Here is a 26,764-nt window from a genome sequence, read left to right as displayed (position 1 = left end):
GAAGGGTCCAGGCCCAAAACGTCAGCCTTCCTGCTCCTATGATGCTGCTTGGCCTGCTGTGTTCATCCAGCTCTACACTATGGGAGAACTCCATCCTATTTTGTAGATTAGAAATAAAATCAGCCTTGAGGCAACTATACTGAATTTGATTATCATTCTTCAAGTCATTTGCATGCTGTGGTTTGGCAATGGATTGTCAATCCTTTCAATTTTAGGACCTAACATTATAGGTGTTTGTAACTTCTGATGCCCCCAAAGAATGTCTTCCATGGACAGTATAGCTGTAGCATGTATGGGTTATATCTGGGTTAATTGTTAAGACTTGGTTTATGCCAACCCGTACTTGGTATGTAAGGAAACTCTAGCTGCCTCTGGACATTTTGTATTCTAATGTAACATTGTGTTACTGTACCTTGGTGTGATTGGTACTGCTAGGTAGGATAGAGCTGGAGAGTAGGCATGATATGCTGGGTCCATTTTCAACTTTAGACTCTGAGAATGACTAACTGTTAGCCTTTCTGTGCACGAGCACCCAGTGAACACAATGCAGCTGGGTTAGCTGGTATCAATCCAGAAAGGCTATATGGTTTATTCAATCATTGATTGGTCAGTAGCTCTTTCTATGGTCTGTATTTTGTCTGTACTGTGTTTGAACAGTGAAATTTGTTAATCTTATAACACAGCATACGATATAGAAACAGTAGACCACACAGCCTCTGAGCCTACTCCCCCGTTCAGTTCGGTCATAGCTGATCATTGGTTTTTACCTCTGTTTTCCTGCCTATTGCCATATCCCTTGATTTCCCAATAGACCAAAAATCCATCTGTCTCAGTTTCTTGTATGTTCACACTGGAGCATCATCAACTTTCTGGGCTAACAAATTCCAAAAATTCAAAGTTGAGAATTTGCCTTATCTCAGCCCTAAATAACTAACCCGTTATCCTGAAATGGTATCTCTGTGTTCTAAATTCATAAGGAACCAAGAATGTTAAGCCCTTTAGAATTTTTCATGTTTCAAGATTACCTCTTAATCCTTTAAAATCCAACAAATATTGACCTAATATGCTCAGCCTCTTGTCAGAGGACATGCCTCTCATCCCAGGCTTTTGTTGCTGTTGCATCTCCAATATGTTGTTCCTTAAAAATGGAGACCAAAACCATGCACAGTAATTTTAAGGTGTAATCTCACCAAAACCTGTAGAATTCTAGCAAGATTTCCTCATTCTTGTGCTGTAATTCCTCTGCATTATAGGCCAAGATGCTGTTTACCTTAATTACTAGCTTCGCCTGCATTGTTTTCCTTGTCCAAGTATCCCAAGGTCTCTCTGAACACCAATATTTAAAATTTCCATGCCTTTCAAAAATACTTAGCTTTTCTATTCTTAACAAAGTGAATAGCTTCTCATTTCCCACATTACGTTCCATCTCCCAGCCCGTTATCTGTACGTTTGCTTAATGTATCTACTGTATTCCTCCTTGTGCCCTCCTCTCAACTGACATTTCGCTGAGTTTTATATTGTTCTTAACCTTATCCACATTATTCTCTTCATTTAAGTCATTACAATAGATTGCAAATAGCTGAGGCCCAAGCACAAATCTTGATGGTACTCCACCAGTCACAAGTCAGCTAACCTGAAAATGCCCCGTTTCTCCTTACAGTATGCTTCCAAGCTGTTACTCTATCTGTGCCCATTAATCATATCCTTATCCATGCTGTTAAATTACTTCCAACTTGATTTCTTATCTTGCATATTAACTTATTGTGTGGCACCTAATTGAAAGCTTTATAAAAATCTAAGTACTCTGCATCAACTGGTTCTTCTTTATCAACCCTTCTAGTTAACTTCTCAAAATCTTCCACATAATTTGTTGAACATTATTTCCCTTTTATAAAATGGCATTGATTTAACTGGTCTTTTTAAGATTTTCTAAGTGCATTGTTAAGATTTCCTTAATAACAGATTGTCATTTGGTAGTACAGAACTTGAATGTTGTTGGAAAAATTACACATTTTCTGATAAGCTTTTCATCTTAAGCTTATTGTTGTAATGAATGCAAGATGAAAATCTTCAATAAAATATGTCTTTTATCAACAGTACTAATAATAGATTAAAGCAATTTTCCAACAGCTGAGATCAGGCAACTCTAGCTTCAATTTTCTTCCTCCCTCTTTTATTATAGCAGAGTCCAGTATTTCTGGTTTAAATTAAATTAGTATACATTGAAAGAAGAAATGTAATGGATGACGTGAATAGATTTTCAAAAAGTACTTTACATGGCTTTCAATAAGAGTTGGTGATCACATTAATTGAATCATATTGAAGGGAATGTGACAACACAGATTCGAAGATGGTTAATGAAAAATGTGTGATATTTTTGGATGTGGAGGAATGCCTGGTTGTGTACCCCAGGAGTCCTATTCACATCATTTCTGGTCTCTGAATGTGATGAGCTGTGCAAAAATTTTGAATTGTGATTCAGCATAAAGATCTACAGATAACACAAAAATGAGGAGCAAAGGCAAAATACTGCAGATCGCTGGAAATCTAAAACACAGAAAATGTATTCCATGTTTTCTTTTTAATAAAATCAGGAGGTTTGGGTAAATGTGATGAGTGACTTCAGAAAGACATGTGCTTTTCGATGATGTTATCAGATTGGGGAGTTTGGTGCCAGGTTAAATTTAATAGGAAGAACTATTTAATAAATGGTAAACTTCGTAAACAGTCAAGGGGTAAAGAGACTTGGGGAATGCAAGTACACACTTTATAAATGGAAGGACATATTGATAAAGCTGAGGTTAAAAAATGGGATCCCAGGTTTTATACTTTAAAATATACATTTTTGTTATTGAATGACAACTTTAATTTCCTTGTTTAAAGAAGGATGTAAGTGCAATGGAGGAAGTTCAGAGAAGGTTCGTTGAATTGATACCTGAATTAGTGTGTTGTCTTACGAGGAAAGGTTGTACAGACTGAACTTTAGGGACTGCCTTATTCAATTGGAGATGAGGAGAAACATTTTCTTTGAGCATTGTGCAACTTTAGACCTCTCTGCCTCAGAAGGCGCTGGAGGCATTTAGTATTTTAGGCAGATGGATTCTTAGTTTGCAAGAGATTCAAAGATTATAGGGGGTAAATGGTAATGTGGAATTTGGAACAGACCATCTGTGATTTTATTGAATGGTGGAGCAGGCTCGACGGGGTGAATGGCCTACTTCTGCTTCTGAGTCATATGTTTGTATAAATAGAGCTGTAGAATATGGAAGCAAAGAGATAATGTTAAAACCCTCTACAAAATGTTTGTTTTGTTACAGTTTAGCCAAGAAAGCTCTTATGTAACTCTTCCTATCTGCAAACCTGTTGGATGTCAAGAAAAATGAAAACTCAGTAAATAACATTTATCAGTCTGTTCACCTTACAATTGCCTAAACTTGCATAGTAAAAGGCATTGGAAAATATTGGAAGTAAGTTCTGGAAAATATCAATAATTTTTTTCTGCTTGGAGTTCTGCCTTTGGCTATATTATCAATGCAGTCAAACATGTTTACTGTGTTTTTGTAATGTTGTGCAAAATCTCAGAGCATCTCTGTGGCTTTTGTGGCATTAGCTGGGTAAACTAGCAAAACTGGAGTCAATGCAAATTGGGGGAAAAGCCTCTGCTGGTTGGAGTTCATACAGGGCACAAAGAAATATGGCTATGGTTGTTGAAGGTCAGTCATCTCAGCTCCAGGATACCTCTATAGGAGATCCTCAGGGTAGTGTCCTAGTGCAAGCAATCTTCAGCTGCTTCATTAGTGACCTCCCCTTTTATCATAAGGTCAGAAATGGGGATGTTCATCATTGCACAATCAATGTTCAGCACCATTTGCAACTCTTCAGATACTGAAGCAGTTCACGTCCAGGTGCAACAAGATCAGATCCTGACTGGGGCAGATATGTGGCAAGTAACATTCGCACCACTGAAATAACAGGCATTTATCATTTCCAACCAGAGACAATCTCACCATAATCCCTTGACATTCGATGGCATTACCATCCTAGATCCTGCACTGTAAACATCCTAGGGGCGACCATTGATGAGAAACTGAACTGGACTAGCCATATAAATACATTGGCTACAAGACCAAGTTAGAGGCTATAAATCCAGGAGTGTTTAACTAACCTCCTGACTCCCCAGAGCTTGTCCACTGAATATAAGGCATATCATGAGTGTAATGGAACACTCCCCATTTGCTTAAAAGAGTGCAGTTCCAATAACACTTAAGAAGCTTGACACATCCAGGCTTGAGTAGCCCACTTGATTGGCACCACAACCTCTCTCTTCATCATCAATACTCAGTAGCAACGGTGTACACCATTAGTAACATATACTGCAGAAATTCGCCAAGACTTCTTAGACGATACCTTCCAAACTCTCAATCACTTCTATCTAAAAGGTCAAGGACAGCAGATACATGGGACCACCACCACCTGCAAGTTCCCCTCCAAGCCACTCACCATCCTCACTTGGAAATATTTTGCTGCTCTGTCAGTGTCATTAGATCAACACCTTGGAATTCTTTCCCTATTTGTGAGTCTACCTACAGCACATGGCCTGCAGCGAGTCAAGAAGACAGCTCACTACCACCTCTCAGGGGCAACTAGGGGCAGACAATAAATGCTGCCCCAATCATCGATGCCCGTATCCCATGTGTGAATAAAAAGGAATCAGGTGAGCAGATCAGTGTTCATTGGGCTTTTCAGGGTCATAAGTGTGATCTTGTTTTTCTTCCCTTCAGACATTTTGTCTACTTCCTTGACCTGTGCCTTAAAAGCATTATGGCTTTCCCTTCACGAGCAGAAGCAGCAGGTTTTTATTGCTGTCCGTGTTGGAAATATGGTACAACAGTCCAGGTTCATACATGTTAAAAATGTCTATTATTGCATTTTCTTAAAGGCTTTGAGTGAGACCATTTTGGAGGCTTACACATGACTTTGCACTTTAGCATGGCTTACTGCTCCAGTTGGTTGGCACAGTGATATGATAAGTGTTTGCAAATTTTGGCTAATTCACATTTAGTGGTCTGGAACTTCAGCTTATCACAGGCATCCTTCTGTTGGGGATTTCATGTTCTATTGGTCTGAATGGCTGATAACTTTGCTGTGACAGGAGTTTTGCATTTTCAGAATTTGACTCATTGCAATTTCACTGTAATGTTCCAGGGCTTTCAGATTTTGCTGCAAGATGTGCCCAACAAATTTGTCTGTATGAACAATGGAGATGGATTTAGTAAACTAAATTACTGACTGGTGCACTAAAGCGACTTGTTGAAATAGAAATGAGCAAGGGCTGCCTGATTCTATTGTGTGAAAATTAGAAAATTCTGAACAATTGTTACGTCTTGCCAACAGAATGGGAGTTGTTAACGTAGCACCATTACACCAGTCACACTGAATAAGTCGAATGATTAAGCTTTGTCTGACAAACTACCAGTCATGCAGTCAAGAAATAAGAAACGGGTAAAATGAACCATATGGTAAGGTGCTAAGCTTTCCAGACTGCTAGAAGTAAGTGGGTATGTCTAATTTTAAGAGATTAGTTTTATTGGATATTGCCTAGTTTGAAATGTATGCTAACAAAAGCAACTTTTTAAAAAGTGAAAATGCATGAATTTGCTTCAAACATTTCCATTGCTGTGAGAATTTGCTTCATGCTATTACGAGGAGGCATAATTTTAAGGTGATTGGAGGAAGGTATAGGGGAGATGTCAGAGGTAGGTTCTTCACACCGAGAGTGGTGGGCGTGTGGAATGCGCTGCCGGCAGTGGTGGTGGAGTCAGGTACTTTAGAGACTTTTAAGCGACTCTTGAGCACATGGAGGATAGTAAAATGTAGGGTATGCGGGGTAGATTGATCTTCGTAGGATAATAGGTCAGCTCAACATCGTGGACCGAAGGGCCTGTAGTGTTCTATGTTCTATGTTCAATATTGTGTTTCTACCTTCTGAAATATGGGGATAATCCAAGGATATAGTAGGAAACAATGACTTAAAAGATCTGTAAAATTACAGAGCAATTTGTATTTGTGCTAATTAAGTATGCTATAATAGTTACATCATTAATAGTGTAAGTAACTATCGTGACCACTACCACCTAGAAGTTAAAGGGCATCAAATATTTGGAACAACACCAACACGCACAAATTCCCCTCCAAGCCATGACCATCCTGATTTGAAAATATATTGCTGTTCCTTCAGTGTCGTGGGTCAAAATGCGGGAGCTCCCTTCTTTACAGCATTGTAGATCTACTTACAGCAAATGGATTCCAGCAGCTTAATCACCTTCTCAAGGGCAACTAGCGATGGGCGATAAATTCTGATCTAATTAATGGTCCCACATCCCATGAATGAAAAATTGGCATCTTTTGAGATAACTCTAAATACTGATTTGAATCTAACTTGTAAAATGCCAATGAGAATGAGAGAGAGCTGTACAATGATCATCTGTCTTGCCAACTGAAAACAGTTAATATAGATTATGATTGATTGTGAAATGACAAGTAACTCACACAAATCCATTGACGCACTTTGGAATTCCTTGACAAAGCAGAACAGCAATGGTGTGCAACAAGCTCCCTAGCCCTTTGGATATTGCTGCAGAGCGGGTTGAAAAGCTCATGTGTGTTCGAAGCAGAAGATTTGATTCACTGCCTCCCCAAGTCCAAGCCCTCAAACAAGGTAAATTGTCCTACCTACTTACAGAATTTAAGCACAGCTTGGTGAAGAAACAACTGCATTGTGTTAACTTGTTTTCCATGTATTTTTGAGCATTTGTTTGGATATGGTTCTTACTTTAAATTAATTTATATTTATTTCCAAATTAATCAGTTAATAACTGAGTTAGTGTTGATTCTTATTTAGTTGTTCAAACAAATAGTGGTAATAATGGTTCCAAGGAAGTCGTGTTGGACCTGAAACATTAACTCTGTTTCTTTCTCCACAGATACTGGCAGGCCTATTGAGTTTCTTTAGTAATTTCTGTTTGATTATAGTAAAAACTGCTTTTCTTGGGAATATAACTATTTATAATTGTCAAGTTTTCATTGCTGCCTTTGCTGATCATTTCAAATCGGTTTTGGAATATCAAGGAACAGGGTGCAAGTGTTTCTTCTCCTGATGAATCTCTCTGGCAAAGTGAGTTAGTGACATGGTGAGACTTTGCTCGATTTTTCCAGGGTATGATGTCTTGTTATGGTAGCTATTCAGGCATTCAGCAAAATGCAAAACTGTGGTGCTCCTGCACAGATACAGATGTTACATATGTTGCATACGTGCAGATGCAGTGATATTCAGAGTTTTATGACCAGTTTAATCTAGCTGACATTGACATTGTGTTTGACTGATCAGAGTATTGTCACACAATCTTAAAGAGTTATAAACAGCCTAAGACCAGAAGAAATAGAAGCAGGAATAAGTCATTTGACCAACTTGGTTACACTTTACTACACTTGCCCATAATCCTGATTCCCTGAACATCCAAGGATCTGTTGATCTCTGTCTTTAACATGCTTAATGATGCCTACAGTTATCTGTGATGTCCTTTAGAGAAGGAAATCTGCTGTCATTACCTGCTTTGGCCTATGTGATTTGAGACCCATTGCGATGTGGCTGGCTGTTAATATCTTCTGCAGTGCCACAGCAAACCACACTGTTTAAGTGTATTTAGGGACAGGCAACAAATAATTTCACATCTCGTGAAACAAAAAGAAACTCCAGTTGACTTTGCTGAGTTACATGCATCTTGATGATGTTTATAAAGGATTGTAGAATGTTATGTGATATCACATGCTAGACTTTGGGATAGACTTATTTGAAATGTATTTGATCTAGAATCATCTAAAAATATTCTTGTTGCATTAGCACATGTATGATGTAGCTCATGTTGTCTCAGAGGATTCAATTTTGTGGACGCAGCATCATGAAGCATGTTTATATGGAGAGTTTCCGTTAAGACTAAACGTAGAGGCATTTTACATGTTTAACATTAATAATAAAGTATGTGACCATAGGAAGTGCAGAATATTTGTAATTTTGTGTGATTATTCATAGATTTCATAGAATCCCTACAGTGTGGACACAGGCCCTTCGGCCCAACAAGTCCACACCAACCCTCAGAGCATCCCATCCAGTCTCATCCCCCTATAACCCACCTAATCTACGCATCCCTGAACACTGTGGGCAATTTAGCATGGCCAATCCACCTAGCCTGCACATCGTTGGACTGTGGGAGGAAATCGGAGCACCCGGAGTAAACCCACACAGACACAGGGAGAATGTGCAAACTCCACAGACAGTCGCCCGAGGATGGAATCGAACCTGGCGCTGTGAGGCAGCAGTGCTAACCACTGAGCCACTGTGCCGCTGTGAGGAGGAAGGAAATGCCAGGCAAGCACTCTCTGAACTCATTTGTTGAATGGGAGTTGGAGTTTTAGGCTTGCTTGATTGTGGCTCCAATGGTATCTAAATTAAGATCAATTAGTATTGGCGGGGTATTAGAGAATATTGAAGATTTGCATTTATGTAGTGCCTTTTGAGATCAAAGGATAACAGGATTGAGGAACAGATTGGGAGACAGATTTTGGAAAGGTGCAGAAGTAATAGGGTTGTCGTCATGGGTGACTTCAACTTCCCTAATATATACTGGAACCTCCAAAGAACAAATAGTTTGGATGGAGCAGATTTTGTCAGGTGTGTCCAGGAAGGATTTCTGACTCAATGTGTAGATAGGCGACTAGAGGGGAGGCCATATTGGATTTGGTGCTTGGCAACAAACTGTGCCAGGCATCAGATCTCTGAGTGGGAGAGCATTCCGGTGATAGTGATCACAACTCCCTGACCTTTACTATTGTCATGGAGAGGGATAGGAACAGACGGTATGGGAAAGTAGTTAATTGGGGGAGGGGGAATTACAATACCATTAGGCAATAACTGTGGAGCATAAATTAGGATCAGATGTTCTCGGGAAAATGCATGACAGAAATGTGGAGGTTGTTCAGAGAGCAGTTGCTACGAGTACTGGATAGGTTTGTCCCACTGAGGCAAGGAAAGAATGGTAAGGTGAAGGAACCTTGGATGACAGGACATGTGGAACACCTAATCGAGAGGAAGAATGAAACTTACTGAAGATTGAGGAACCAAGGATCAGACAGGGCTCTAGAGGTCTACAAGCTACCCAGGAAGGAACTGAAGAATGGACTTAGGGCTAGAAGGGGGTATGAGAAAACCTTGGCGGGTAGGATCAAGGAAAACCCCAAGGTATTCTATGCTTATGTGAGGAACAAGAGGATGGCCAGAGTGAAGGTACGGCCAGTCAGGGATAGTGGAGGGAACTTGTGCGCAGAGTCAGAGGAGGTAGGGAGGTCCTTAATGAATACTTTGCTTCAGTATTCACCGGTGAGAGGGACCTTGACATTTGTGAGTACAGCATGAAACACGCAGATATGCTTGAACTGTTTGATGTTAGGAAAGAGGATGTGCTAGAAATATTGAAAAACACAAGGATAGATAAGTCCCCTGGGCCAGATGGGCTATACCCAAGGTTCCTACGGGAAGCGAGGGAAGAGATTGCTGCGTCTTTGGCGATGATCTTTGCCTCCTCACTGTCCGCTGGAGTAGTACCAGATGATTGGAGGGTGGAAATGTCATTCCCTTGTTTAAGAAAGGGAATAGGAATAATCTTGGGAATTACAGACCGGTCAAACTTAATTCTGTGTTGGGCAAATTATTGGAGCGGATTCTGAGAGATAGTATTTATGATTATTTGGAAAAGCACAGTTTGATTAGAAATAGTCAGCATGGCTTTGTGAGGGGTAGGTCATGCCTCATAAGTATTATTGAATTCTTTGAGGATTTGACAAAACACATTGATGAAGGCAGAGCAGTGGATATGGTGTATATGGTTTTTAGCAAGGCATTTGATAAGGTTCCACAAGGTAGGCTCATTCAGAAAGTAAGGAGGCATGGGATTCAGGGAAATTTGGCTGTCTGGATACAAAACTGTCTGTCCAATGGAAAACAGAGGGTGGTGGTAGATGGAAAGTATTCAGCCTGGAGCTCGGTGACCAGTGGTGTTCCGCAGGGATCTGTTCTGGGACCTCTGCTCTTTGTGATCTTTATAAATGACAGGGATGAGGAAGTGGAAGGGTGGGTTAGTAAGTTTGCCGATGACACGAAGGTTGGTGGAGTGATGGAAGCGTGGAGGGCTGTTGTAGGTTGCAGTGGGACATTGACAGGATGCAGAGCTGGGCAAAGAAGTGGCAGATGGAATTCAACCCAGAAAAGTGGGAAGTGATTCATTTTGGAAGGTCGAATTTTAATGCAGAATACAGGGTTAATGCAGGATTCTCGGCAGTGTGGAGGAACAGAGGGATCTTGGGGGCCCATGTCCATAGATCCCTCAAAGTTGCTACCCAAGTTGATAGGGTTGTAAAGAAGGCGTATGGTGTGTTGGCCTCCATTGGCAAGGGAATTGAGTTTAAGAGACACGAGGTTATGCTGCAACTTGATAAAACTCTGGTTAGACTACACTTGGAATATTGTGTTCAGTTCTGGTCACCTCATTATAGGAAAGATGTGGAAGCTTTAGAGAGGGTGCAGAGGAGATTTACCAGGATGCTGCCTGGACTGGAGGGCAGGTCTTATGGGGAAAGGTTGAGGGAGCTAGGACTTTTTTCATTAGAGCGAAGAAGGATGAGAGGTGGCCTGATAGAGGTGTACAAGTGTACAAGATGGTGAGAGACATAGATAGAGTGGATAGTCAGAGACTTTTTCCCAGGGTGGAAATGACTATTACGAGGGGGCATAATTTTAAGGTGATTGGAGGAAGGTGTAGGGGAGATGTCAGAGGTAGGTTCTTCACACAGAGAGTGGTGGGCGTGTGGAATGTGCTGCCAGCAGTGCTAGCGGAGTCAGATACTTTAGAGACTTTTGAGCAACTCTTGGATAGGCACATGGAGGACAGTAAAATTTAGGGTATGCAAGGTACTTTGATCTTAGGATAATAGGTCGGCACAACATTGTGGGCCGAAGGGCCTGTACTGTGCTGTACAGTTCTATGTTCTAAGTTCTTAAAACATTTTATGGACTATACTTTCAAAGTTAATTGTTTTAATGTAGGGAACATTAACCACCAGTTAGTGCACAGAAAACCCCTTTAAATAGCAATGTAATTATGACAAGTTAATCTATTTTTGCATATTGATTGAGGGGTAAATATTTTCCTGCTCTTCTTCATACTAGTGTCAAGGGATTTTTGGCATCCACTCGAGAGGGAAGACAAGACTTTGGTTTAATGTTCATCTGAAAGGCTGCACCTGCAGCCTTCCCTTCTCAGTATTGTTCATGGATTGAATTTTTAAAACCTGGCTTTAATGACTCTTTGTGGTAACTCCTGTGCAAAATTATACTTATGGACTGTGTATATGCCACATCATAGCAACTGTAAGTCCAAGTTCAGGATTGAATTGGAATATTGTGGTCTTGATGAAGGGATTGTTGTATGTTCTGCAAATGTTCTACACTCCAATTGCAATGATTTTGATAGATGGGAACAAGAAACGTTTGGCTAGTAAAACGTATATTTTAAAGTAATATGATACACTTCTTGCATTAGCATAGAGTTTTACAGCACTTGCATGCCAGCAAGTAATAGTTTTGTGGTTCAGAACAAATTACATTAACTTGGCAACTGAAAAAGAAAATTAGAGGAAAACAGTTAGGAATTTTAGTGGCTGCGTTTTGAAAAGTATTTTGTGTTATCCCCTGATCTCGAGCACTCCTGCTGCCAAAACTTAAGAAAACCTTCATGTTGTGAGAGTTTTCTTCATGTGATAAATTATTCACATAGGTACAGCAAAATAATTTTCTCAAACATTTTTCTCAATAGAAGATGTAAAAACTCAATCTTAGGAATTTACCTGTATGAAGGGTAAACACTGACATGGACTGGTTGTGCTGAATATGTCATTTCTCTGTTTAACGAACAACTGTACAATTGTCTCCATTATTCCTGATGGCTGCTGAAATGTAGGTAAACATGAGGTTTCATTTTATTGTATTGAACTGGTTGGCATGATGAATAGCAAATGGTAAGATGAGCTTTACCACATCTGGTAGTGCAGCACAGATGTTAGTTGTTCTTGAATATCTCTTGGTGTTGGACACCACAACCAATTGTCTTTGCCCTCATTTAGTTTAAGCGTGCAGTTCCATGCTATCCAAATAATTTCTGTTAATGGAGTGGTATGTTCAGGCAGTGAGAAGCCATGTGTCAAGTTTATACTCAGTCCACCATCTCCTGAGGTGACTGGATTACCGTGAAATAGCTGCTAAGACCCATTGCCAATTCGGAGATCCATCTGTGACGACGGTGCAGATCCTTCACAGCTGCCAGTCATTCTGTCACAAGAACTGGTACTCCATGCAAGTGCTGAGCCCTGTTTGTTTTATGCTGAAATCTGCAGCATGTTCTTATGATAGGTCATCAATCAGACCTTTTTTAAATCTGGTGAATGGCAGATACATTTGTTATTTTGAGTGGAAAGTCTTTGACATCAGTAATGGTAGAAATGACCACTTTTTCTGTTTCATTTAGGGTGCTTCTTTACAGTGGTTACATATAATTTGCTGGAAAAATTATTTTAATATTGAATCCAGAATAAGATGAAAGCGTTTTGTGTGCGTGCTGATGGGTTTGGTGGCCGCAAGCACTCTTAGATAATTACATTTGTTGAGGTCACCTCAACACTGAGAACCAGTTTAAATGAAAATATACAGTTGAATCAAAACTATTTACCTCCACACACAAGTAATTGAAATAAATGTTAATAATTATACATAATATTGGATAATGAAGCTTCCTACATTTAAATCTGTTGTGGTGCAGAAATCTTATCACAATCTGACATTCTTCTAAGCAAAGATTCAGTGAGAGGTAGTGGAAATTGTAAGAGTTAACAAAATGTCTTTTTTTCCCTAGAAGACCCATCTGAAGACACAGGATTGGTTAATGGACTGCAAAGGCTTATTCCTTGATTAAAAATTTGTGTGATTGTATTCATTGCTCTAAGTAGCAGCTTGATTTCCATGGTTTCCATTTATGTTAAAATTAGAACAGATGCGAGTTGTCTGACATACCTTTGACCATTATACTGGCAGGAAGGAATATTTGGACTTGTGTAACATCTTATCACATCTCTGGGAAAGGTTAAAAAGAAATTCGCAAAAATTTGCTTAAGTTCAATCACTTTTCGTAAGTAAGTAAAGACCAGCTGCTGGTTTTCACCAGCAACTCTGCCAAAACAGCAGTTTTGAGTTGTTGTTTCAGGGAAGGATGAATGTAAGATGGCAGTGGAGTAGGGCCCGTCTGCTCTGTCCACTTTTCTTTTAGTTTCTTTTTATTTTTTCTTTCTTCTGTTTTTTTTTCTGTTCTGTTTAAGTTTACTTACCGCGGCGATGGCGAATGGGCCTTGCCGTGACGTCGAAAGTGAATTTGGGTTCCAGCCAACTTATGCATTGACAAGGCAGCCCTAGTGCTGATTCATGGCTGCTGCGGAGCTGAGTTTGAGTTCTTGGCTTTGGTATCAGATTCATAATGGATGCGACGGAGGCAAGTTTGGGCCCAGTATGGGACCCGGCAGCATCAGCATCTGCATCGGCGAGATGGGCCGGAAACGGACTCATGGCAGCAGCAGGGTTGTGCTTGGGCTGTTTCGGTACCCGGCACCATCAGTGGTAAGGGCATCACTGGAGGCAAAATGGCAATGAAGAGTGACGACTTCTGTTCTGGTGGCGGTGCAGCAAAGGAGACTGGCCACCAGGCCCATGGCCCATGGCCCATGGCCCATGGCCCATGATGGAGCACTTAACACACTTGTAAAGTTGAACACTAGCTTTATTTCTTCATTTTCTGCCTTGATATTCTATCTTTTAGTTTATATTTCAGTGTTTTAAGATGGCATCAGAAAGTGGTGACACTATACCACACTTTTTACTGTATTTTCTAACAAAATACACGTGACAATAAATAAATCGAATCAAAAAATGCAGATCAGGATACCTGTCGATCCCTACTGCCCTTCAAAAGTCTGATCTTTGCTGTTGTAGACGGGGCCTTTGCATTGAAATTGTGTATTATTTTAAAATTATTATACTCAGGTGGGGAGTGGTCATACCTCCCAACTTCTCTTAACCCCACCCCCCGCCTGGTTAGTTTCAACTTTTTTTTAAGAATTAAAAATGTATAGCTATTATACTCCGTTATCTAGGTCAAAAATGAAGGATTGCCAATTGTGATGTTTTCTTGAGTGAAAGAGAGTTTTATTACCCATTGCCCTGAAAAATTAATAAAATGTGATGTCAAACAGACATGTGTATACAGGTAATGAGCTTGCAAAGAAGCAGTTGTATACGTTGGAAGATAAAGGCAAATGTGGTTACCAATCTTAGAGTTCCTTCAGTTGTGAGAATGAAAAGAGCGGAGTCCAACTGCTTAGCAGTTGTCCTGTTTCTTCAGCAGTGGTGAAGTGAATGATTTTTCAAAGTTGTTTTCTCACCAGCACTGGTTTCTGCAATTGAGACTGAAAACATAAGCGAGAGAAGAGCTTCTGCTATCCTTATTGCTGATGTTGCTCTATCTCTCTTCTCAAAGACTGCTGTTGATGTAACATTCTTTTGCAGATTTTGGTGCCTGTCTTTGTTTCATTTTAAGCTGGCTTGTTATCAGCAACATTTTATCTCTCAATTTGTGTAGTTCTCAGTGTGAGTAAAACAAGAGATGCGATTTTCTTGATGCCTCACTTAAGCTTAAATCTTAACCTCTTAATTACAAAATCAGCTGCCTCAGAATTACCATTTTGTACTTATGTTTATTACCTAGCCTTGTCAGGTGATAACTGCAACTATCTTAAAAGTCTGTAGTGTCCATATAAAATATAAAGATATTTTTAGTCCATGAATGTCTCTGGTATTAAAGTTACATGATGAAAGTTGCATATTGATTCATTTTCATTTCAATCAGAGCAAGATTTAAAGTTAACTGCAGGTCTTGGGAACAAATTTGTGTTAAATATATGCAATGTCGCAGACAGCTCCTCATAAATATTTACATTACAAAATTCTTGGCATAACATCACCACTCAAGATTTTCTTCAGTTTTCCAATTTCATTAGATTGAAGCTACACAATCTTAGAATTTAATCACATTTTGCTGAGTATTCAATGTATATTTAATCTTGAAAACATCTTATCGAGGTTTAAAGAAAACACAAAGAAAAATTACATGATAGTTGTGATGTATTAAAACATTATTTTTCTGGCCAGATCATTTATTTCAGAAATACTATGTATGTACTTTTAAAATCAAGGTCAGAAGTACAGCTACTTTTATCTCCCAATGCAGATCCTTCTCCTAACGTCACTTTATGATCAAGTGTTCTTGATACAGTCATGCAAAATAAAAGTGCAAATTGTGGCTCTCTCCTTTGTTTGCTCGTTAAATCAAATGGATGGAAAATCTAACTGGAGACTCTGACCTCCACATCTGAATTCATAGAAACTAGGAGCAGGAGTATGCCATTCAGCCATTCGAGCCTGTGCCATCATTCAATATCATCATGGCTGATCCTTTATCTGAATACTATATTCCTGCTTTCTTCCCATACATCTTGAAGCCTTTAAATAGAGAATTCCACCGGTTCAGTTCCCTTTGAGAGATTTCAACATATATGTACCATCTAGCCCGTTGTTCTGTGGTAGCAGTCTCACCTTTTGAGCCAATGAGTAGTGGGTTCAGATCTCATTCCAGACATTTAAGCTTCTCTGGGCCAACTTCATTGTGGCTCTGAGGATGTGTCCACTGTGGGAGGTGCTGTCTTTTGGCTGAGATGTTAAATCAAGACTCCATCTGCCTCCGCAAGTAGATGTGTAGTATGCCACTATGCTTTTCAAACAAAAGAATGGGGTAGGTCAGTCAGGTCGGACTGATTTCTCAATTATCATCATTAAAATAGATGATCTAGCCATTATCTCATTGCCATTTCTAGGTATTTTTGTGAAAATTAGATGGTACAATTCTAATGTTGCAATAGTGATGACGTCTCCAACGTATATGATCGGCTGAAAAGTACTTTACACACCATGAAGGGTTGGAAAGGTGCTACATAAATGCAAGTTTTTAAATTGTGAAATCTTGTTTTGCTGGGTGTGCATATGTACTTGTGATTAGAGCTATGTTTTTTGACACACACATAAGGGGATTATTTTCCAGAGGGGACATCTTGCCTGCTGCAGGATCAGGATGGAAGTTTTGGCAAGTAAAATACATGATTTTCCATTGCTTTTAATTAAATCTTGCAAAGCATGCACAGACATTTGTGATGTGAATACCTGGGAGGTGAGGTTCCTATCAGCAGTTGCAAGATGAAAACTTCTCGCCTATCTCCTATTATTTGGGATGGAGTTAAATGCTATCCCTAGTTTACACATTTAAAAAACAATTGTCATTATAAAAATACAGCAAATGCTTCTGAGCATTTTTGACAGCGGACTCATTTTTTCAGTCATATCATTCATTGCACTGTGCAATAACATGCACTGTTGTTATGAGAGACTTATATTAAATAAAGCATCACTTTCTTTTAAAAGCAATAAAACACTAATTTCTATAATTCATTGCTTGTAAAGCACTTTTGGAGTTCTGAGATCGTGAAAGGTGATTTTTAAATGCAAGTCTCATTTTCAATCTCACTTTATTCGTCTACAACTTGGTATTTGAGTACCATTTAAAGGGCTAACATGACCATTGCTTAAACGTTCCTGGCATTTTTAAGTAGCCGTTGATTCCAGGAATGGTGGTGTCCCGTACCTTGTAGCGTGCATACAGCAGATTCTCCAGTGAAGTGCCATCTGCTAACGCTACCAAGGAGCTTTTTAATCCCCTAGTAGAGGAGATTTGTGAACTTCTGTGGTTTTGCAGTGTGACTGAGAAAAACCTCCTTAGGGCAGTGAGGGAGAGGTGGGCTTACCCTCAGCTCAGTTCTGAAGGGTCACCCCTTCACTCTGAGCTGAACTCATGTGTCCTACTCTCTTCTACTAGTGAAAACATAATCTCTGCTTCCACTGTATCTAGGCTTCTCAGTATTCTGTAAGTTTCAATAAGATCCCCCTCATCCTTCTAAACTCTTTTGAGTACAGACCCAGAGTCCTCAACAGCTCCTCATATGACAAGCCCTTCATTCCCAGAATCATTCCTGTAAACCATCTCTGGAACCTCTTCAGTGCCAGCACATCCATCCTTCAGTACGGGGCCCAAAATTGCTCACGATATGCAATCTGACTGTAGCCTCAGAGCTTCAGCAGTACATACATGCTGTTGTATTCTAGCCTTTCAAAACAAATGCTAAAACTGCATTTGCCTTCCCAACTGCCAACTGAACCTGCACGTTAACCTTGAGAGAATCCGGAACTCTCACTCCTCAGTCCCTTTTGTGCTACAGATTTCTGAAGCTTTTGCCCATTTAGAAAATAGTCTACACCTGTTCTTCCAACCAAAGTGCATAAACCTCACTTTCCTTATTGCATTGCATCTGCCACTCCTTTGCCCATTCTCCTAGTCTGTCCAAGCCCTTTGCCTCCTGACTTCCTCAACATTATCTATCTCTCCATCTATCTTTGTGTCATCTGCAAACTTAGCAAGATTGCCCTCAGTTCCTTCATCCAGATCATTAATGTATAATGTGAAAAGCTGTGGTCCCAACAGTGACCCCTACGGAACTCCATTAGTCACCAGCTGTCATTTTGAAAATGACCCCTTTATTCTTGCTCTCTGCCTTCTTGCCAGTCAGCCAACCTTGAATCTTACACCATGGGCTTTTATTTTATTTAGCAGTTTCCTGTGCAGCACCTTGTCAAAAACCTTCTGGAAATAGACCACATCCACTGGCTTAAAAAAAAACCAAAGAACTGTGGATGCTGGAAATAAGAAACAAAACAGAAATTGCTGGGAAAACTCAGCAGCTCTGGCAGCACCTGTGGAGAGAAAGCAGAGTTAACATTTCAGGTCCAGTGACCCCTCATCAGAACTGATAGTAGCTAGGAAAATATATGCTGAAGGTAGGGTGGAAAGAGAGATCAGGAGTAAGTGATAAGTGGAGATGAAGCCCAGACAGAGAGAAAAATAAACAAAGGAATGGGTAAAAGTCAGCCTGGGGAGTTGACAAGGTTCTGTATGGTAGACTGGTTAGTGAAATTAGGTCACATGGGATCCAGGGCGAGCTTGCCAGTTGAACACAAAATTGGCTTGACCGTAGGAGACAGAGGGTGGCGGTGGTGGAGGGTTGTTTTTAGGACTGGAGGCCTGTGGCCCGTAATGTTCTTCCACTGTTGTTTGTCATTTATCTCAAAACAGTTTGGATGAGAATTTAGGAGGCATGGTTAGTAAGTTTGCAGCTGACACCAAAATTGGTTGTCTAGTTGACAGTGAAGAAAGTTATATAAGATTACAAAGGGATCTTGAACTTTTGGGCCAATGAGCTGAGGAGTGGCAGATGGAGTTTAATTTGGATAAATGTGAGGTATTGCATTTTGGTAAAACAAGCAAGGGCAAGACTTGTACAGCTATTGGTAGGGTCTTGGGCCGTGTTGTCGAAAGAGAGACCTTGTGGTTATGGTACGTAGTTCTTTGAAATTTGCGTCACAGGTAGACAGGGTGATTAACAAGGCATTTAGCACACTTGCCTTCATTGTTGAGAGCATTGAGAGTTTTGAGTTATAAAGAAAGGTTAGGTAGGCTGGGACTTCTTCCCCTGAAGCATAGGAGTTTGAGGGGTGACCTTATAGAGGTTTATAAGATCCACAAGGGGCATAGATAAGGTGAATAGCAAAGGTCTATTCCTCAGGGTAGGGGAGTTGAAAACTAGGGGTTATGTTTTTAAGGTGAGAGGAGAAAGATTTTAAAGACATGAGAAACTTTTTCCACACAGAGGATGGTTTGTATGTGGAATGAACTTCCAGAGGAAGTTGTAGATGCAGGTACAGTTACAACATTTAAAAGCCATTTGGACAAGTACTCATAGTAAAGGTTTAGAAGGATATGTCCAAGTGCAGGCAGGTGAGACTAGCGTAGTTTAGGAAACCTGGTTTGGCATAAGTTGTTAGGAGGATGCAGAGATATTGTAGTATGATTTTGCCAGACTGAATCAATGGGCAAATGCATGCCAGCCTGTTTAATTATCATCTGAAAGATGTTACTTGCAACGCTGTAGCACTCCCTCAATATTTCATTGATGCGTCATCCTAGATTTTGAATTGAAGTCCCTTGAGTGGAACTTGATTCCACAACCTCTGACTTGGCAGTCGAGTGTTACTCATAGAGGAATGTCTGGCATCTTTAGGCTTCATTTATACTGTTTCTGATCCCTAATGTGTTCTTTATTTACTGATTTACACCTGAGTTAAGTTAATGCAGATGAATTGATCAAATAAAATTGAAAGCAGCAGCTTACTTCTCTTTCACTTTGAATGAAACTCAGAAAATACTGCTGTCTCACTAATGCCAAAAGAAGAAAATCGAAATACTAAGGAACTCATAAAAATGGATTCCCATCGTTCAGTGGGATAGTTATGTAGTCAATACATGACCAGAATAAAGAAATGTGCTTAACTGGTGCCATCTGTTGGTTATATGCCAAACTGCACACATGAGCAATTTTCATACTTAATACTCAAAAAGGGTAATACTATTCAAGAGATACATGACTTTCACAGCGAATTCTGATGATTGAATAGTCAAAACATTAAATGTTGATGAGAAAAATAGTTCCTTGCTCATGTTGTTATATATCGGTACACCAATGCTAAAGTTGGAATCAGCGATTGGTCGAACTTGGCCTATCCATCTTTTTGAGGCCATTCAATGTGTTGATCCTGTTCTGACACTTAGTTTGATGATTTTGCATCTGTGTCTTAACTTAGTTCACATTAGGTTCTTTAACCCCATTATCAACTGTTCTTTGTTTTGAAATTTTCAATTCAGCTAGGCTTACAAACCTTTTGTGACAGAAGAGTTCCACGTTTCTAGCACACATTGTGTTCTTGCTGACGACTCGCCTTACAGCCTAATTTTGTTTTCGGCTCTGTCCCCTTGTTCTGGTCTCAGAGATGAAGTATGTCACACTAACTGCCCTCCCAATCCTTTAACCATCTTAAACACATTGATTAAATCAGCCTGTAATCTCAGCAGAATACTTGCTTAGTCTATGCAACCTGTCCTTATAACTTAATCCTTTTAGCCTCCTGTTGATTGTTACTGCACGTCGTCCAAGGTGATTGCATTCTTACCAAGTTGTGGTGCTTAAAGCTGAGCACAATACGTTAAATAATGTCTAACAAGGCTTTAATGTAACGAACATACCATCCATCCCTTTACCCTCTGCCCCCATCAGATAATTCTATTAGCCTTTTTAATTATTTTCTATTCAGGGAGACAGCGGTTGAAACTTTTATCTCTTCATTCATCAGGACAAACACAAGAATGCCAAATTTCAAAGGGAGCAAGAATTCATTTTGCGGAGAAAAGGCTGCTGACTGGTTGACAAGTCAACAGTGATTGGTTGATGATGGGAGAGAGTTATTGTCCCCAGACTTCTGTTTGAGGAAGCTTATTATCTGTTCCATCCTGGCCCTGATCAAAGAATGTGTAGCATTGTGTCTAGACTTGGCCTTTTCAGAATATGATGTAATGGAGCCATCAGCCATTGTTGCAAAGGGTAACCCTTCTCCTCTAGTAACCATCCATGCGAGGCATCTGGCCCCTCATGCACAGCAGAAACATGAGTTCTTCATCATATAGGCATCATGGCAGCTCCAGAGTAACAGCTGCAATTGTTTAAGATCACTTGCACATTGATGGAATGGTACCCATTTCCATTGACAAACTCAACTGTGATATGAAATGGTTCAGTTAGAACAATGTGTGAACAGTCTATCGTGCTCTTCACCCGAAGGCAGTGGCAAGATTGACGAATCCAATTGCCCAGGCTGCAGCACCTATCTTGTAATGTGTGAGTGAGATGAAGTTGTGTGATCTAAATCAAATGGTATTTGGCACAGCCTTAATACTTTTTGTGGTTTGAAAATTGGGAGATCTCACACGGGCCCCCCACTGGCTCCTTGGAAGGAGCCAGTCGAATAAAACTTCAGTAGAGCTGATGCCTTGATGGCCAAAGATATAGGATGGTCACCCACTCCTTCTGGTTGAAGGTCCCATTCCAGCAGTTGATACAGTCTGTGACACAGTGTCCTGGGACACCCTCAGACTGTGGCAATACTGTGCCTCGCTCATTCGGAGAAAATGGCATATTGGATAATAGACTCTTGAGTCTCCTGTACCACCTCCAAATCCTGAGGCGATGTCCAGCTGTAACTTCTTCATGTGGAAGCTTGTTTGGCATCCACAGGAGATTGCTGCTAGTCCTGAGCTTGCTGATGTATCTGTTCCTCTTCCATTTCTCTGCACCTTGTTGCATTGCAGCAACAGTGAGAATAATCCCGGCTGTGTATGGATCCATCAGTTACACTTGCAATTAACTTGTGTGGGAACGTAAAAAGAACAGCTCCTTAGGAATGTGACACTCATTTGCATCACTCTCCAGTGACAGCTTAGCATATTACTTCATGCAGTGGGACATAGGGTGGTCTGTTAAAGAAGGCCACGGGATGCCTCTACATGGAACTTTGACAACATACTGTATTGCGATCACCAGTCTTGTGGTAAGGAGATAGTAGAAGATTATAAACGATGCATGAATACTGGACCTTCCTTCTCCAACCCCTAATCATCTGTGAAGGGCATCATTGCATTAAAGACGGTGATGCATTATACAGTTCAGGTTGAGAGGGAATCAGTTCTGTGCGCTGGTTCAGCAGGTGAAATCTTGCAGTGTCTTTGTGCTTTGTTCGATTATCGGATCCCCCTTGGTGCCTCAAACATATGTAAATACAGTCTTGTACAAGTAAGAAATGCCTTTAACTCTATCCAACAAACAAACCAAACTCAAATGTTTGTCTCTTATATGCTGCTGTACGGAACAGAACTGCTTTAGGGACTATGTATGTATACAGAAGATATTGTTATGAATGAAGTATATTTTAAAAAAAAACTTTGTGCTTTATGGCCCACAGGGGCCACTTTTAAGATTGCCTGGATTACTTCTATTCATAGAGATGATTGTCTTCAATCTGCACTGACTAATTGCATAGTCCAGATTGCTTGTGACCAGTATTTGCATATGACAGGAAGCTATTTAAATGAGCCTGTTCAGAGATGATTTTGCACACTCCTGGCGGAGGTGTGACTTGAACCTGGGACTCTACATTCTGAGGTAGGGGCACAACCACTGTACCACAAGAGCCACAGCTTGCATATCGCGCAATTTGGACAGCATGATTTCATGTGCACAGTGGTATGATTGCAAATGACTGAAACCTTAATTCTGCAAATGCATGATTGGTGCAATTGCCCCTGAATGGCTTCTTGTCCCTCAGAAATGGAGCCCATATTTTTAGGAAGGAGAAGCTCCACCCACTCTGGACACGCTTACAGCTATTTTCCACCTGTAGGTCACAATTAGGAATCGAGACATCATGGAAGGCAATGAATGTTTTGTCTTTTTGTTATTCCTTCATGGGATGTGAGTGTTGCTGATTAGGCCAGCATTTTTACCATTCCTAATTACCCAGAGGGCAGTTAAAGATCAACAACATGGCTGTGAGTCAGATGTCTCGTGGGCCAGACTAAATAAGGGAAACAAATTTCCTTCTCTAAAGGAATGAGATTTTAGTGACAACCAACAATTACATGGTTGTCAATAGGATAACTTTTTATTGCATATGTTTATTAAATTCAGAGTTTCCCAACTGCCATGATAGGATCTGTATCAACGTGTCCAGAACATTTGCCTAGAGTTTGGGCTTATTAGTCAAGTGATCTATGTCTATGGCACCTCTTGGAGAGTCCCAGGCTCAGTCCAGTCATGAGACACCACCCCACCGTCGCCCTCCTCCTGCCACTGCCACACCACCACCACTACTAAACCTCCTTGTCTCTTTCTATCTGACACTGACCATGAATGACTGTCTATCACCTATGCGTGGGTGCAAAGCAACACAACGGAAGGCCATGATGCTGTGAGTATCCAGGTGGATGCAAAGTGAGTGAATGCTAAGAGAGCAAGCTTGTTACACTGAGATGCAGCCTGGTCCAGTTTGTGAGCCAAGTACTTGTCTCTGCATGCAAAATGCCCTTGCACAGCACTGTAATAAAAGATGCCAGTATGTTCCAGAGTGTGGCATTAAAGTGCTGAAGCCAACAGGAAGTGTATCGGAGGTGTGCCATGATGATGCATTGAGGCTAGTACATTTGGATGCCGATATCTGTCTGTGGATATGGAATGCCTGTGATTGCTGCCCATATTATGTGCCCTGAGATGTTGGTGCCTGGTGTCCAAGATGGAGTTCCGTATGAGCAAACAGCACAAGCTCAGTCCTCCCTTTGACTTTTGTGTTGGGCATTCTTTGCAGTTAGAACGGGAGACTGCATATTAGTTTGTGAGATTAAGTAACAGTGAGTGATTATGAGTGATAATCCCCATTAATGGATCTCTTGTTCTCTTGCCGTTCACTAGCAAGAATCTCTTCTCAATGTCCAACACTTGGTTGGAAAATGCAACGTTTTGGACTCAAGGTTAAAAAGGGTTTCACTGGACATCTCGCCTAATTTTTCTAAATTCCTTGTAATAGCCCACATCTTTCAGGGGTGGAAAAATTCTGCCTGTGTGTCTATGCCTTTGGTGGAAAGAGATGTTCGACTCAAGTTTAAGAGTTCGTTTTTTTCAGGAATGCAGCATCCCTCACTCCTAAATTTCTGTTGCACTTGTGCAATTAATGCTCTCCATTTTGATTGGAATTTAGTTTTCAATATGTAAGTGTTGAGAAATCTGTCTTACTTGAAATAGTAAAAGCATTGATGGTTTTCTTAAAAAAGCTTTTTCAAATTCCTCATTGTTCAATTTCAATCCCTTGGGTTGCATGTTGTTAGTTGATGGCACCCAGTAGGGGTGAATATTGGACTCTGGCTGAAAACCAGGTCAGGGTTCCCAAACCATTGCTTGAAAATTGGTGTAATATAAGGAAAGGATCAGGCTGAGTTTACAGACAGTTCCTGTAGAGGCTGAAAAATGTATAATAGCGCTTCGACAAGTCCCTGGAGGCCTCAGTAGAACCATAACTCAGCAAAGTGTTACTGCCATCGGGAGAACTAAGAACAGGAGAAAATTGGCAGGGAGAGGGGAATTCATTTCTAATTTTAAGATAAAATGTGTCATGTATGACACCACTCTTCCTTTTCATTCCAGTTTCAGTTAAAAATGTAGGTGATGACCGCTTTTGTTACAAAGGAAAGCTGAATAAGAAATGCTGTTACTCCCCTCCATTGCCTGCCCACTGATTTTCACAATGAAGATTATGTAAAATGAAAGTTTCAGACTTTGCAGAAAGGAAGCTACATTGATGGAATAAGTGCATTAAACCAACTCTCTGGCGTCCTGTTTATGCCCATAAATGAATCCTACTGGTTCTGGCGGAATATTTTTGGCCCTGAGGAGATTAATTAACTTGACAATTATTGAAACAAAGAGACACATCTTAAATTTTCATGGCAAAGTTGCAGAAATTAAATTTATGTAAAAAGTGGTCGTGGTTTTGAAAGTTAATGTGGACATTTAAATTCAGAACAGTAACTTACTAATGCTGTGCTCTGTAACGAGACAATAAAAATGCTATCTCAAGTATAAATACTGCTTTACCAAGAAATTGGGAGAATATTTGGGATGGAATTGTTACCATGTGATTATCGAAGAATTTTTTCAGTAATTTCTCTTAAAACATAACAGTTTTGTTAAATTGCACATAGTTACTTTTCACGTAGATTTTGTATGTATCTTTAACTCGTACTTTAACTCATCAGAATGTTGCTTATAGATGATTACGTGGCAAGTTATATTGCCCCATATCCCTGACTTCACTTAATGCATAGGCTACTATTGTAAGCAAAGAAATTTACAGTTTTACTGAAGTTAAAATCCCTCCACGGCCTTACTGCTCCCTATCTCTTCAATCATCTCTCTATAATCAACTCAAACTCTTGCTCTTCCCCTAAACATTCAGTTTTGTTAACTCTGATCCTTTGTGCATTCCCCTTTCTGTCACCACACCATTGACGGCTGGATCTTCTGTCTGTTGCTCTGTCACTGTCTCTGTACTAGTTTTGGGACTATTTCACAAGTAAAATGAAAAACACAGTTGGAGAATATTCCACGAGAAAGCATCATTATTAATAGAGTTTCATGTCAGTGTTGTGGATATAGTTCTGTATGTTTAATAAATTGCATGTCCTGGATGGAAGTTAAGGGTAGCACAGATTCAAAGGAGATACCTCAGCTGGCTTTGGTTTTTTGGGATGGATGTTCACAGGTCTCTGCAATTTCCTACAGTCCTCGACAGAGCAGTTGCCATACTAATCTGTGATGCATTCGGAAAGAAAGCTTTCTATGGTGTATCTATAAAAATCGGTAAAACTTACAGACAAGCGTAATTTCCTTAGCCTTCTGAGGAAGTAGAGACATTGTTGTGTTTTCTTGACTGTCGCATCAATGTGGGTGGACCAGGACAGATTGTTGGTGATCATCACTCCTAGGAATGTGACACACTGGACCATCTCCACGTCAGCACCATTAATGCAGATAGGGGCATGCCCTCCTCCTTGCTTCATGAAATCAATGACCAGCTTTTTCGTTTTGCTGACGTTGAAGGAGAGATTGTTATCTTTACACCATACCATCAAGCACTCTACAGGAAAAAGATATTCTGTCTCGATGTTGTCTGAGATCCAGCCTACAATGGTGGTGTTGACAACGAACTTGCAGATGGAGTTAGGACAAAATTGGTCCATACAAAGTGTGTAGTAGGGGGCTGTCGTAGTGGAAGTGTTGTTGCCTGTTCCCACTGATTGCGATCTGTGGCTCAGGAAGTCGAGGATCCAGTTACAGAGGGTGGAGCAAAGACTTAAATCTCAAAGTTTAGAGATTAGTTTGGTTGGAAGTGTTGAAGGCGGATCAGTAGTCAAAACGTAGGAGCCTGATATAGGTATCCTTGTATTTCCAGATTTTCCAGGTATGAGTGTGGAACCAGGGAGATGAAACGCAGATGTTCATTTGTGGTCTTTTCTAGTACATTACAATTGCTTTTCCCAATTAGATTTACTTTTCTAAACTTCAAAACTTTAAGATGAGATTAGATGAATCATAAATGGATATCCTTGACCCTTTATTCTTCTTCAGCAGTTCAGTTTTTTTGCAATGGTTTGATTCTTGTTCAACCCTCCTTTTCTTCCAAGTTTAATATTTGGGTGAAAATTGTTCATCAGAGTGATTTGTTTCAACGCCTAATGATTTTATTTCCCAAATCTTCAAAGTTATAAAAAGGAATGTATCAGAGGTCAAGGCATCTGCAGAGGCCAAGCCAGAATATCTTTGTGAAACCCTAAGTTTTGAACTGATAGCGTAAAAATGATTGGTAGTTTTTGTGTTACTGCATAACCACCTCTGAACTGTGTTATTTCTTAGAAAAGCCCTGTGTGCATTTTTCTTTTAGTCTAATTGTGCACTGGAGGAT

At 40.2% G+C, this 26,764-nt stretch overlaps 1 protein-coding gene across 2 annotated transcripts in view; it reads left to right on the top strand.

Moving 5' to 3' along the window:
* The window catches only part of efl1 (elongation factor like GTPase 1), a 242,269-nt gene that overhangs the window by 56,916 nt on the left and 158,589 nt on the right, over positions 1–26,764 (top strand). For both annotated transcript variants that reach the window (XM_048616009.1, XM_048616010.1), the window contains exon 11: positions 6,596–6,718. In XM_048616009.1, coding sequence (XP_048471966.1) covers positions 6,596–6,718 — 123 coding nt within the window. The remainder of the gene's footprint in view (positions 1–6,595; positions 6,719–26,764) is intronic.

Source organism: Rhincodon typus, chromosome 33 (assembly GCF_021869965.1).
Source record: "Rhincodon typus isolate 14 chromosome 33, sRhiTyp1.1, whole genome shotgun sequence".
Lineage (NCBI taxonomy): Eukaryota > Metazoa > Chordata > Chondrichthyes > Orectolobiformes > Rhincodontidae > Rhincodon > Rhincodon typus.
Note: the sequence above shows the minus strand (reverse complement) of the source record. Positions and strands in the feature narration are given on the sequence as shown.